The sequence below is a fragment of the Pollachius pollachius genome, assembly GCF_949987615.1.
Source record: "Pollachius pollachius genome assembly, chromosome: 2".
Classification (NCBI taxonomy): Eukaryota; Metazoa; Chordata; class Actinopteri; order Gadiformes; family Gadidae; genus Pollachius; species Pollachius pollachius.
In genome coordinates this window covers 10,243,547-10,257,744 of record NC_136935.1, presented here as the reverse complement: position 1 = coordinate 10,257,744, position 14,198 = coordinate 10,243,547, and the positions used below count along the sequence as shown (strand labels likewise).

The window sequence follows — 14,198 nt, the reverse complement described above, 5'->3', positions numbered from 1 at the left end:
GGACAGCAGCACTGCTGCTTTTTAATGCTCCAGCGATTCTCTGACTAATGGGATTTGTGGCTTAGAGGTTTCTAACACAGTGCCCAGAGGGGACGGGTCAGAGGATGTGAGAAGAAGTGAAAACACAGAGAGGCTCGCTCCACATGTACAGCCTGTGAACCGCCAGCACCTCATCCACCCTTGGTTAGTCAATGTACACATTAACTTTATATTGTGAAATTAACATTGTGTGAGAGTGTGAGTTGTGTATTTGTACACGTGTGTACATTTGCAAGCATTTGTGTCCAGTTTACACTGCCAACTTAAATACTGGCGTGAAAAATAGGTCAGAAAAGTTGCTTTGAGAAAGTCACATGATTGCAAAATGCCTGTGAAATTTTAACCATACTGCGTAACAGTGATACACCCTGATATTCTGACCCTGATGATAGTGGTCTGAGTAGACATGGGATGAGTGGGTCAGACCACAGAGATCAAGGTACAGAGGTTCCACAGCTGTCTGAGATCTATCCTCCCCTTGATTACTCAGTACTCTGGGCTTGGATGGTCATGATTCAATATTGCATCTGGCTATCACAAACATATATTTGCTTAGCCTTTAAAAGACAACAGTCTTATCAACAACAAGCTACACATGTAAACACCACTGATCAAGTTCAGATTGGGAGTCCGTTGTGACAGGTGGCCATGTCGGTAAATCATCGGGTCGTAAGGTCACGGCTAAGCCTGCTGAATGACAGGTAACCACTGATATTAATCGTGGAAACTTTTCAAGAATCAGTCCATGAATATTGACCAGTTTTTGCCAATAAATTCAAAAAGATTGGTATGATTGGATTTCCAATAGGCGAACTGTTGGGAACTATTAGTATGCATTCCAGTTGCCAGTCATACTGTGTGTAAGGGTTAGGGTTAGTAATGTATGTAGACATGAACGGCATTATTAAACATTAACATTAATTAACATTAATTATCTGTTAATTAACTGCAAGTTAATTGTTAGTTAATGCTTATTATAATAACCCTAATGTAAATGTATGGTGGAATTATGCACCCATATTGTAAAGTGCTACCAATAAATTTGTATAATTGTCCTGGGACAATTTAAAGACTGTAGATAGTGTAAACTATTCCATATGTAGTCGTTAACACACTTCATATATACATGATAATGTAGACCCTGGCTGCAAATGAATTGCTTGATAATATAATCCATCATTAGGACTTGTAAGTAACACAATTTAGGCTAATATGATATAATATTGTATAAAAGCATACTTTAAACCATAAATGACTACTCTTAAGAAAAAGCAAATTCTCTTAAACTCCATTGAACTTTTAGGGTGTTAGCTATGCAAAGACCAACGGACCTCATCTTTCCCGAGGCCAAGTTGAGCCGAATGCTGAACAATGTCGCCCCCTGCGGGCCAGCCAGGAGTACTTCAGATTGTAGTCAGTCGGGGCGCTAGATGTCGCTGCCTTGAATTCAGTGCATTGTTTTTCTCCTCAAAAATCTTCCTTGAACATTTACTTTCGTATCGTTAGTTTCAGTGCCTGTCAGTGCTGCTGTGTGTTTATGGTATACACCTACATGGAGGAGGTCCACATACAGTAGGAACTACAGTCGGTGGAGCAATTCTTATTTTTTACATCATGTATCAGACCGATTCTACTGTGCTCCTATAACTAACTCTAAAGCAAATACATTTGCATTTTTTAAGTGATTACTAGTCATAGGATAGGGGGGTGTGAGGAAATTTGCAGACAGCCATGGCAACTGCAACGGTGGTGGAGGCTGACCCATCTACGACCGAAGGCTGTGCCGCGATGTCTGATGCCCAAAACATTGGATGGAACGAGTCTCAGCTCCGAAAGTATTCGTTTCAAACAAAGCCCATACCGAGGCTCTCTCACACGGATCCCCGAGCCGAAATGCTTATAAATAACGAGGTAAATAGATGATCGGTTGCAACTTCACACTGCTGCCTCGCCAGTGTATGATGGTGTGATAGGATGAATAACAAGCACTTGAAATTGAAACCTAGTCGAAGAATGTAATGACGGTATTGTCTGAATGAGTACCGCCGAACATACATTGTTAACTAAGTTGGACATCCCTAGTGTGTTGTGTTGTGTGTGTGTGTGTGTGTGTGTGTGTGCGTGTGTGTGTGTGTGTGTGTATACATCCACAGGTGTATGAGGTGCATTTTGAAATCAGTTGACCATTCATACCAATTGGACCTACTTTAATGACAATATTATACTTGCAAAATGTGACACGCCACTGTTGCTCAGTGTTCAACTGTAGGCAACGTTTCAAAATAAAAAGTTGCCTACAGTTGACATTGACAACAATGTATGATTTTGTGGAAGAAAGTTTGGAAGTCGTATTTAGTAGTTCCATCAATAGTGCCAATAACTTTAAATGCATCCCTCTTATAAATAACCGTAGGCTATAATTTATTATTATTGATTTATAAGTATTTACAGTACCAACTAAACTAATCACTGTAATAGTCCTTTGAATCATGCTTTATGACAGTTTAGCCTTCATGCCATGGGTGTGTTCTTGTCCATTTCCTCATGTGGGTTTCGTCGGGTCTGCTACTGCACGTAGTCGTACCGTTGCAACTAACACGTGCTTTGTGAATATATAAACTCCCTGTGCATTGTAAATGCTGCACACGCGCAAATGCTGCCCACGCAAAATGTAATGCATCAAAAATGTAATCATCTTCAACCATCTACAAAAGTTAATGAATGGCCTACTCCTGTGCGCCTCTGGGACGCAAGTAAAAAAGTCCTAAAGTAGCCTATCGAAATGTTACCAAGGGCGACCGTGCCATCGCGCCCGCGGTAGTATCGCTCTTAATGTGAATGCAGTGTTTAAGCAAGTAGGTCAGTGGGACAGGCTGTTTCTATGCGCTCTGCACTGTTCCATATATACCTTTTTATGTCTATATATATATTACTGCACTCAGTCTTTTTTGTTTGATTCTAAGTCTGCTCTTGCAGTCATTGCAGCAAACGTGCTTCACTGCACCGCGCCGCGCCACTAAAGCGCGTGCACACACACACACACACACACACACACACACACACACACACACACACACACACACACACACACACACACACACACACACACACACGTCCCAAGTGGAGGCAGCGCGCGCACGCCTCCGGTGGCTTTGTTGCAGCTCCACCAGCAGGTCTACGTTCGTCTAGTCACGTAGTCCAGCCGCGAGCTGTCAGTGTCCAATGACTGCCAACGCGGGTGTACATTTGGGCGTTGTGTGTTTCAATGATATTCACTAAATAGCCTGTCTGATGATACGGATTGGTTTCTTTAAAAAAAAAAATATATATATATTATTATACGGTTTCACGCAGGCGCTTTTAAGTGTTTAAGTTGGTAGAACTTGTATAAGCTATTTTGAATATGAAGGGTCCCATATCCGTCTGTTATAGTCTGACTCATTGAGATAAAAATACGATAAACGTTCTACAGACGTATTTAATATACTATTTGATTTGCTCTACAGCTTGGGGTTAAATGCATAAGCACATTTGCTCTATAATGTTATTTACTGAAGCCTACTTGCAGGAACCCGTGGTTCTAACGGACACAAACCTCGTCTATCCAGCACTGAAATGGGACATTCAGTACCTGCAAGAGAACATAGGGAATGGGGATTTCTCTGTTTACACGGCAGAAAAACACAAATTCCTCTACTATGACGAGAAAAAGATGGCCAACGTTGAGAATTTCATGCCGAAATCGAGACGAATGGAAATGAAGTTCCCCGAGTTTGTGGATAAAATGCATGAAACGGAGGAAGCGGAGGGGGAAGAGAGGTAAAGTTTACTGTAAATCTACAAGGGAAAATCGTTATACATGTATACTGTATTCTGCACCTTTTGTGTTATAAATGTTTTTTAACAATGAAAGGGTACAGAAAGTAGCACAGAACATTGACAATAAAGGTGCTGGATGCCCTAAACGCAGCACGACATGCATTTACTGTATATTTGAGTAGTGAAGGCGCGTGCCCTGATGTGAACTTTTGGCTGCTAGACCCCGCCCATTTCCTTGCGCACCAAGCAAAATTCCCAGTTAATGGATGCGTGGCCTTGAGTTAATTTGTAATGTGCAGCTTAATTATGTGAAAGATATAAAATAATCAATACAGTCCAAATAAATTGATTGGAGTGATACAATTATAACAAACAATAACAATATTACATACTGGTAGTAAATAATATTAAATTGCATTTTGAGCTTATCATAAAATGATAAAACCAAACGACCATTTACATAGAAAAGGGGTTAAAATGTAAGCATGTCCATAGTGTCTATAAAAAGACAGGTCTATGGACTGGAGCAGTGTGTTTTCTGAATGACTTTAATGGGGAGTGTGATGACGTCCCACCCCAGGGTGTACCTGCAGCAGACCCTGAACGACACGGTGGGCAGGAAGATCGTGGTGGACTTCCTGGGGTTCAACTGGAACTGGATCAACAAGCAGCAGGCCAAGAGGAACTGGGGACAGCTGACGTCCAACCTGCTGCTCATAGGCATGGAGGGTAAGACCCTATCAACCAACCGTAGTTCTGCATAGCCTAGCCCACATAGACCTTATTACTAATGTACCATTTTCTAACAATAAATCTGAACTATTTTCTAACAATAGAGTACTCCTTTATTCATGTGATGTGAAAGACATAGTCGTGAGCATCAATTATCGAAAATCAATGTCAATGGGCCAACTTTTCTGAAACCTTTTGGCGGAAAACCGAGTTGATGATGCAGACCGCAATATCACATCACACAAAGGAAGCAGTGGCCTCTTATTTTCGAAAAAGGCTGTTTAAAGCCATTAAGAAATCATAGGGTTGTCTCAGTCTCACCATAACATGTGAGACTGCAGCTGTGATTAATGGCTAGACAAATATATTTGACTTCACTTGACACAAAGTAGACTTGAAGTGGCTATCACTCTCTCCATGATTTCTGAGAGATTACAACTTGTAGAAAGGCACAGGGTGTTTACTATGACTTGCCGTGAGTTAAAATACATTTAGTGGCCTATGGTGATGTGTCATCGAAGGTTTAACTTCCTTATCACAATTAACATATTGATGCAATTCGCACGTAAACACAAGCTCTTAAAAATATGGATACAGTGGATGTTGTGATCGGATGCTTGGTTATACTGGACATCATGACCGTTGATGGATTGATACTAAACGTAAGTGGAGCTCAGGTCTCCCTCTGTTGTTAAGCGATATCCCGTAAGAAGCTGTTAACAACTCCCCTCGAGCTCATAAGCGTGGGTTGCAGCACGGAGATCTCCTAAGCACATTCTGCATCGCTCATCTTTCACAACAGGCAACGTGACGCCGGCACATTATGACGAGCAGCAGAACTTCTTTGCGCAGATCAAAGGCCACAAAAGATGTATCCTCTTCCACCCCGACCAGTTCGAGTGTCTGTATCCGTACCCCGTCCACCACCCCTGTGACCGGCAGAGCCAGGTAATGGATGGAGTGCCCCAAGGGTCCTGACACATGGGGGGGGGGGGGGGGGGGGGGTATGTTGGTATGTTGAGGTAACTACCTTGAGTAAAATGCCCTAATACCACCTGCTCCTAACCTGCGTCTCCACTCACTGCGAGTTGCTTTGGATGAAGCCCTCAACAAATGACTGAACACTCCACGGTTACGTGATGACGGAAATCTACCTTTCTTTGTGGAATTTCAGGTGGATTTTGATAACCCAGACTACGAGAGGTTTCCAAATTTCAAGAACTTAGTGGGCTATGAGACGGTGGTGGGGCCGGGAGATGTGCTGTACATCCCCATGTATTGGTAAGAACACCGCTCTGCCTGATGGGCCCACCTGATTCTCAGCAGGGTTATGGATGCTATTTCATATGCAACAAAAACAGCCCATCAGAGCTTATTGGGATCAGATTCACAGCGATACAAGTTATAGTGTCCATTAGGCTAAGGATGCTTATTATATGAGGCCGGCTAATGGTGGCTGTATTTGAGCACTTCCTGCAAGTTTTAACATTACATTCACGCTACGTCCATTAAAGCACACCTCTGCCTACCAAGTTCTACTTTCTAATTTACGTAGACATTTTCCTCACTCCCTCACTCACTCTCATACTCACTTACTCATTCACTTACTCACTCACATCATCTTATACATTCTTTATTTATAGGAACAAGGTTGGACATGGAACATACAAAACAAGACTGCTGGCAATTCTTGAGGATAGCTTTTGATCATTTCTACTTTTGATTTCACTTATTGTTACTTCACTTATTATACTCTTTCTTATTGTGTAGAACACAATAAGAAAGAGTGAGAGGCAAATCTGTTAACCTACAGTCTTGCTGAAATGAGAAGCAAAAACTCTGTGATGCCCTACTGCCATTTAGTCCGGTCGACACAAATACAAACCCTTCATTAACAGTAAAGGACCACTGGATGAGTTTGTGTGGATTTTAAGCAGATGGGGAACAGCTGAATCAATAAAGCCTTTTTCTGTTCTCAGGTGGCATCATATCGAGTCCTTGCTGGATGGTGGAGTGACCATAACTGTCAACTTCTGGTACAAGGTCTGCAAAAAAGATTTACCTCCATCAGAAATGTGTACAACACAAACAACTTTGCCAACTCTAAAACAGAAAATGAAAACTCCTACACCGTCTAATACCGTGCTTTTGTGGATTTATTTTCATTAGGGAGCGCTGACGCCCAAAAGGATAGAGTACCCGCTGCGAGCTCACCAGAAGGTAGCCATCATGAGGAACATCGAGAAGATGCTTGGAGAGGCCCTGGGAGATCCACGAGAAGTAAATACACTTGTTTTCTACTCCTACTTTTCTAGGGTTGTACACCTTATGAAATCCCTACGGTTTAGTTCGAAATCATTGGTGTGAGATGTCAGACCACGGATGTGTCAGCCGAATCATGGGAACTCCCACGAACTGACCAATGCTTTGGTTATGGGCTGGGCGGGAGGGTTATCTCGCCCATTTGGTGTTGATGAAGTCATGCTGCATCTTTATTATTAGCTTCTACTGGAACTAGGTTACTCATATGGAGAGCAGGACATACATACTTCCGAACACTTTCTAAATAAGTGCTTCTTGAGATTTCAGATTAATAAATTGACTCATAATCATTGATTCCTTTGAAATTCATAATCCTTTCATCAGCTATTATAGGACTGTAGTTATACATCAACATCGGTATCTGCCTATCAGAGCTCATGATTACCGGTATCGTCCAAGACACTTCACATCGGCCCATCCCAACGCCCGGTCCTTTCAGGCATTACCTTAATAGATCCCAGAAGTGGAGCATGACGTCGCTCAGCGTGCGTAATGTACCTTATTTTAGGTTTTGAGAGGCTCCTCTACATGTAGGCCATGTCTTGGGACTGAGCGTGCCTTCAGACCCGGCGGGATGCTGCCCCTTCCCCCCAACCTAATTACAACGAGAATATATATCCTGAAGCCTGATTTAGTAACCAAGAAAGAGATACAGTATGCTTTTTACATAGGGGTATATGTGTATATATATATAGTGGATATTACGATTCTTGCTTTGTAGATGTCCAAAGAACGATTTTTTCTTCTAGGTTGGACCCTTACTGAACCTGATGAGGAGGGGGCGTTACGACCAGGGCTCAAGTTAGAACGACGCAGTACAGAAACGCTTTTCAGACTGCTGCTGAAAATGTTTTAGTGTGAAAGAGAACAATTGTGTGTGTGTGTGTGTGTGTTTGTGTGTGTGTGCGCACACGCACACGCGTGTGATTGAGAAACAAGGTTTTTTTTGCACCTCTGGTGCATTCTTAACATTGAAGCTACCACTGCATGGCAATAGGGCGCCTCCCTTACACCACGTTGAAACCACTGGAATTGGTCTGCCTGCCGTAGGACACACCCTTTGGACATTCGGTTCTCTTTTCAGAACACCAAGGCTCTGACTCAGCACGCTTTCAGTACAGGCCTGGCCAGAGGCCTTTTGTGTGAGTCAGTGTTTGCTTTGAGAAAAGACCCACTCCTGACTGAAGCATGCCAAATTGGACTGAATGAATATCCTGTTTACCTCACCACTAACGCTTCAAGGTGAGGGTCGGATGCTAGGTGGTCTGATTGCTAAAGTGTTTGGTTTCGAGGCACCTTTTTATTTGAACGCGTTTGACCATGATTGGTTTGTATCTGATTTGGAGTTCATTAGGTGTGAGATGGAAATTTTTGAGGTTCCACACGTCTTTAATCGCAATGTATTCCTTAAGCTGAGGGTGTTTGAACTGCACTTCTAATATGTACATTCGCAAGGTGTGTGTGTTTGTTTGTGTGTGTGTGTGTGTGTATGTGAAAGTGGCAGTCCTTTTCCTGATTTTGTGAATAATAATTTATTTGACAGCGACTGCTTGAAAGACACCTTCTCTGTATGTATGGCTTCCAATTAGCATTTTTTTTTGTTAATTTTTTTTGGGAGTGCTAGGCCAAGAAAAACATTTGACTATTGATTTTCAGTGGTTGGCTTGTTTATGCCTTTTGGTTTATATTTCTAAGAGCGTTCATTGACTCATTGTGTTAACTTTCATTTTAGTTTGCTAGTGGCACACAGAATTTAATCTGTTGAATTGCAAATACAACCCCATTCTTCAAATTTAAAATAGAGTTAATATTGAGCTGACAACCTATTTGGAATGGTGGGTGGTGAGACATCGGTGAAGCCATAGCCCTATATTCCCCATAGCCTCTCGCTTCTTTTGACATAGTGATCCAGTTTTCTTATCTCTTTAAAAGGTTCTGGCGGAGTCTGAGAACATTGATTGGTCTGCATATCAACATCAGTTAAGAGTTTTAGATTTTATTTTAGTATAGTTATTACAAAAACTTGAAACAGGTTATATCAAGATATTGGTTGACAGATATTTGATATTTGTATTTGCCAATGATGTTCAGCTCTAGTCACAAAGTAATTACTCTAGATATTTTGTTTAGTAGATGTCCATAGCATTGATTTCCAGAATGCCATATTTGTCAATACATAGGCTCGCAACATTTGAGAATACAAATTAATCAAAAATCTCAAAAAAACCTTATTTACAGTTTTGATAGTAACCATGAGTGTCCTTAAGCGTCCTAGATACATTTAGAGCTCTCTAAAATAAAAGGACTGAAACGTGTATGGTAGGAGATAATTTAAATATGTGCCAAACTGATTGTACTGACTATTTAGAAAGCTGTTCCTCTGCTCTGTTACCCTGGTTGCACTTGTTCATTTGTTTTCAAGGCAGGTTTACTAGACCAATATTTAACTTACTGATTCTACTTTACAAAATGCATCAAGTTGTCAAATGAAGAAAAAAGGAAATAAGCTTTATCGTTATCAAAATGAGGAAAGTACCTCAATATACTCTTGTTGATGGACGGAACTACCGTTTTGGAATATTGTTTACCTTGTTCCTCAATAAACTTCCTCAATACCAAGCACCAAAGCTACGGATGTTAATTGCTGATAGAAATATAGTGAAAAGCAACACAAATTATGATCTCCAAAATCTAGCTTTTATTTCTTATAAATAACAGTACATTGTAAAACACCTTTAGGGTTTCAATGATTGATAGCTTCGTTCACGATGACACAATATTACTAAATGCTTTGTCAGACCGGACATATTAATAGCAAAATTGCAATACTTGTTTGTATACGTATAGGTCAACTCAAAACTTTAGGTATCTATTTTTTTACCACCACATTAACACTATAAATGATTGTATATGTGACAAGTATACTGTTGTACATTAACAGTATAATTCATAAAAGTAAGGACAAATTCATTGACACAATCCTATGTTACTGTAACAACTAAAAGGAGTTCAATTGTCACAGAAAATATCAAGAAATTCCCTAATAAAATCCAAAATGTTGCAGAAAGACCGGTCACAATGAATCTAAGTTAGCAAATCTAGACCTTAATATAAAAATAAAGATGTTTTCGATTGAACATCACTATTTTATTATAGTACTAAAATGGCAAATGCTTGTCCTTAGCTTTCATATGAATTCAATGATTGAAACAAAAGGGAATAAGCAATTTCATTGAGATCTATCCAAGACGTCACCACATATTGAAACTTATTGTGATATAAAGATATTTATACACATATGAATTCATTGTTTACCACAATTTCCTGTTAAAAGAACAATTCCAATGGAACTAAACAACCTTAAGTTAGTGCAGTGTCAGACCGGCGTAGATGGCAAAAATAATCAGTTGTTAGTGTTTAAAATGCCACTGTTTCCAAAAGCAAAAGACGCAACCAAAAAACACCACACAAAACAGTTACACAACTACGGTCTGTGAATAGTGTTACCATTATAAAACTAAAACAAAATAACTGAGATGAACCAAGGCAGTGTATGGCAATGTAAAAAAAAAACGATTATAAAACCAGACACAAAAGCATATTCCTTTACTTTGGGAATTATCTAGCCAGTTCAGGTGATAGCCAATTAAACACCATTGAAAAAAAAAAAACCCATGTAAACAACGTGGATAGCTGCTCTCTGAAGGCATGGCAAGTCATCAATGGAACCTGTATTTGCGCGCGGGTTTTATGCTGACGTACGTCTTCTTCATGTCATCCGTCTCCTCTTTCTTCACCATCTGATACCGCTCCCCCTTTGTCGTCACCACCTGGTTGCCATGGTAGCGCACCAACTTCTTTGGGGCCTGCAGTGGAGAGGGTCATGTGAGGCGTGATACAGTGAATGAACTGGATGAATTGTAGTGTAAAAGGAAGGAGCAGGACTTGCATCTTTTGGAGCGACCGGCCGGTGTGTGGTCTTGTCCTCCTCTCGGTCTACCAGCATGTACCTTGAAACAGAAACCTGGATAAGCCTTATGTAAAGTAAACCTAGACTCAAGCACCTAACTCATTACTAACGTTGTGGGGACAGCGTGAGTCACTTCTTTTTGTTCTTTTGGTCAAAGACTTCAAGCAAAGATATATAATAAATAAGGGCTGGAACAGGGTAAATGTTTCAAACAGAAAATGAATACAGATCGGAAAACAATGTGTTCAAAGTCTATTGTTGTGTAGAGAGTCAGAAAATGGAGGAGATCGGCAAGGAATTTACATAAATTGGCGACACAAACACACTTAAACTTAACTCACTTTTCCAGAATGGTCTCCTTCAGCTTCTGGTCCGCCACGGCAGAGCCATTCTTCCCCTGGTTTATCTAGAGGTGAAAAGATCGACCGGGTTAATGACACGCATGTCGCGGCGGAACCATCAAACCGTCGTGGTGGTCGTTGGCCTGGCGGCGGCCGGAGCTCACATTGAGCGGGGAGGAGCTCAGCTTGACGTCTCCCTCGATGATGAGCCGCACGGCCTCCTCCATGTCCCCCCTGGCGATGGACAGGGCGCTGCGGGCCTCCGACAGGCCACACTTGGGGAACATCTCCAGTAGGTGCTGCTCCTCTGCCTCCCAACCCGACATTGGACTCTGCCAGGGGAATTAAAAATTTAATAAAAATACAGATAGAATGCTGATCTATTTTGACGGTAAAAGGTGTTTGGGGTCTAAATGTGTAACTTTGCAAACAGCGTTTTCCGTCTTTGTCTAGGAGCATGATAATCAACAATGAATAACTTTTACTTTGGCAGTGGCGCCCTCTGTCGGTGTTTCAGGGCACTCTGTCCCCCTCCCCGGTGGCGCTTCCTCAGCCAAGGCATTGGGTAACGAAGGCATGTCATGCGTCGTCGCTGGAGCACTATTATTTTCTGTGGTTAATAAGATACCAGACATATATATTATTAAGCATGAGTTTATAACATACATTTGGCTATGACCTTTATATTTTTCTATAAATAAATGTCCTTGTTTAAGTAACAAGCTTGAAATTGATGCGGATACCAATTCCACTAATACCGTTATAAAAGATACAGCACATACCCGTGCTCCGAGCAGCTGCTAATTTTGAGGCCAAAATAAACATCATTTCGCAGACTTTGACGCTGTCAAGGGAAAAACAATGGTGAAAGTATGAGCCACATTTAAAGAACAGGAATAAAAAATATAATGTCTAGTATAATCTATCCGATATACAAAGATCCTTAAGCCTCGGGTGCAGTTTTTGTCATACTGGCCAGTCTCTGCTAGCGACCAGGTCATACTATGATGTGACTATAGTCAAACATATCCAGAAGTGTATCTTTACCTGTCGATCTCAGCAAACCCAGGTATGTAAGCTTCAAGCATTTCAGTGAAGACTTCAATGTCGAAGTTCTCTTCCACACTCTCCTGGGAGCCGAGGTCCTCCAACACTCCGGTTATGTAGGAGAGGAGAAACTCGTCCAATGAGCTAAAAATAAATGAAAGTAGCTACTCATCAAGGTTAAAGTAACAATATTGGTAGTTTATATGCAAAAGAGTTTTCATAATGTGTTCATCACAAAAACGGTTCAAAAAATGAAAGATTAAAAAGCCGCCTGCTGTGTATACATTCATGGGATAATGTGGGGTTCAGACAGCTTATATATAATGGGGTAGAATTTTCTAGTGGTTAGGGTAGTTGACTGAAAGTTATTGGTCTAGAAGCCTGTCTACCCCACCTGCTCATGAATTAAACGCATCTCAAAGTAATCACTGCATGTTCAATTATGTTCAATCCACTAAAATACTAAGTATTAATTAATTTAGTTCTCACCTGAGATCTGCATCGGGGATGAACGTCTGGATGAACTCGTGGAGAGCATCATGGATAATTTTATGGAGGTCCATGTCTCCTTAGCTAGAAGTACGAGAAGATTATTCAAAACAAGTTGCTACATAAACTCTCAGTCTCAGACATCAACGGAGTGATAGGGAAGGCGCACATTCCCACGATTAGCCATGCACCAGCTTTCAGTTGAAGAACAAATATAGCAACGCCAGCGGGCATGTTGCATGTTACAAAACCAGAGGGGTTTGGTAATCGTGCACGACCCCACAGTACAACGATTCACGGATCGACGAAAAGGGACACATGGAGTCATCAAAGGTTATGGTTCATAACAGTGACGTTAGATGTCCTAACGCAGATTGGCTCGGTGTGTCATTAAACATGTCAAGGCAAGAGCAAGCGACCACGACAAGATTGGCCATTATGTAGTTACACGTTATAAATGAGCTTACAGGCTAACATGTTAGCAGCAGGCTCAGAAGCCCCCCTCTCCCAGCGTTTGGGCAATTTGTCTGGTGAACTGCTTCGCCTATCTAAAATGTATTTGTTTATCTGGCTGAACAGGATAATGATCAATAGAAGCATGGACGCTGTCTGATCTGCGTGAAGACGTAGAGAGAGACGCTGCAGCGAGGCTGGTGCACGACATGCTACACAAGATGCCTTTTCTTATTTTGCGTTCATTTCTCCCTCTTATCGGCTGTAACATATTGGACACTTACTGTGAATAAAGTGCAAGGGTCATTAAAATAGGTTTTCCAGATATGTTTTTTTTTATGTTGGCAGCGTTCAACAGCGACGTTCAGCGTTGAGCCGTTTCTTCCGCCCGGGTGGTTCAAAACATTCATACGTCACTTCTGGTCCTTTTAAACACACGCTCGTGCATCAATATACTGAGATGCACCTCACGCGCAGTCAGCGTCCACACAGCCACCGTAATGCTCCCATACTGTTGAACCTTTAAAAAAAAAAAAATCCTGCCTGTAAACCTACACAGAAGTGGGTGAGTAGCGAAATCCCACATGTGTAGACAGATTCATGCATAGTTGATCGGCTCGGTGTTATCTGAGGCAACATCAGTGAGGTCATTAGATCCCAGCAGGTCTAACTTACCGCCAGACCGTGTTGGTATTATATCAGATATGTATACATATGAATGATTCATTCCTGCCCAATTGTTTCCTGACATTATCTGTCGCCCGCCGCGGTAGTTCATCTGGTTTCTGACTGAAATATGGTCCAAGCCGCTGATAAAAGAGGCTTTGTAAACTTGGCTGAACTCTGTTTCAACTCTGAAGTCACGCTCTTTCACGAGGGTGGGGGCGGGTTCACGCGCAACAGACTGACCTGCTGTTGCATTTAATATATATGTTTCCATAAAGGTAACCAATGCATTGTAGGTCTACGTGCCTTATACTTTGATG

General features: G+C 41.4%; 2 protein-coding genes across 2 annotated transcripts; one reads left to right on the top strand and one right to left on the bottom strand.

The window, feature by feature from the left end:
• The first annotated feature begins 1,588 nt into the window (after nt 1–1,588).
• On the top strand, nt 1,589–9,492 carry hif1an (hypoxia inducible factor 1 subunit alpha inhibitor). The gene is made up of 8 exons (XM_079730452.1): nt 1,589–1,950; nt 3,608–3,858; nt 4,439–4,587; nt 5,393–5,538; nt 5,765–5,871; nt 6,570–6,633; nt 6,760–6,870; nt 7,662–9,492. Exons 1-8 carry the CDS (start codon nt 1,771–1,773, stop codon nt 7,716–7,718), a joined length of 1,065 nt encoding a protein of 354 aa, XP_079586578.1. The 5' UTR covers nt 1,589–1,770; the 3' UTR covers nt 7,719–9,492.
• A 111-nt stretch (nt 9,493–9,603) lies between these two features.
• cuedc2 (CUE domain containing 2) lies at nt 9,604–13,597 on the bottom strand. Its single transcript, XM_079728744.1, has 9 exons — nt 13,497–13,597; nt 12,760–12,843; nt 12,271–12,414; nt 12,006–12,067; nt 11,709–11,833; nt 11,388–11,555; nt 11,224–11,288; nt 10,862–10,922; nt 9,604–10,778 (listed from the first exon to the last, which is right to left on the bottom strand). The coding sequence occupies exons 2-9, from the start codon at nt 12,831–12,833 to the stop codon at nt 10,632–10,634; spliced, it is 846 nt and encodes a 281-aa protein (XP_079584870.1). The 5' UTR covers nt 12,834–12,843; nt 13,497–13,597; the 3' UTR covers nt 9,604–10,631.
• Nucleotides 13,598–14,198: the final 601 nt, after the last annotated feature.

What these genes read in the sequence shown, in the direction of transcription:
- hif1an (XM_079730452.1), top strand. Translation starts at nt 1,771, where the DNA reads ATGGCAACTGCAACGGTGGTGGAGGCTGACCCATCTACGACCGAAGGC. An exon ending in GAAGCGGAGGGGGAAGAGAG is followed by an intron (nt 3,859 to 4,438) that starts GTAAAGTTTACT and finishes GTCCCACCCCAG; the next exon opens with GGTGTACCTGCAGCAGACCC. An exon ending in CCTGTGACCGGCAGAGCCAG is followed by an intron (nt 5,539 to 5,764) that starts GTAATGGATGGA and finishes GTGGAATTTCAG; the next exon opens with GTGGATTTTGATAACCCAGA.
- cuedc2 (XM_079728744.1), bottom strand. Translation starts at nt 12,833, where the DNA reads ATGGACCTCCATAAAATTATCCATGATGCTCTCCACGAGTTCATCCAG. An exon ending in ATCCCCGATGCAGATCTCAG is followed by an intron (nt 12,415 to 12,759) that starts GTGAGAACTAAA and finishes ATTTATTTTTAG; the next exon opens with CTCATTGGACGAGTTTCTCC. An exon ending in AGCAGCTGCTCGGAGCACGG is followed by an intron (nt 11,834 to 12,005) that starts GTATGTGCTGTA and finishes TATTAACCACAG; the next exon opens with AAAATAATAGTGCTCCAGCG.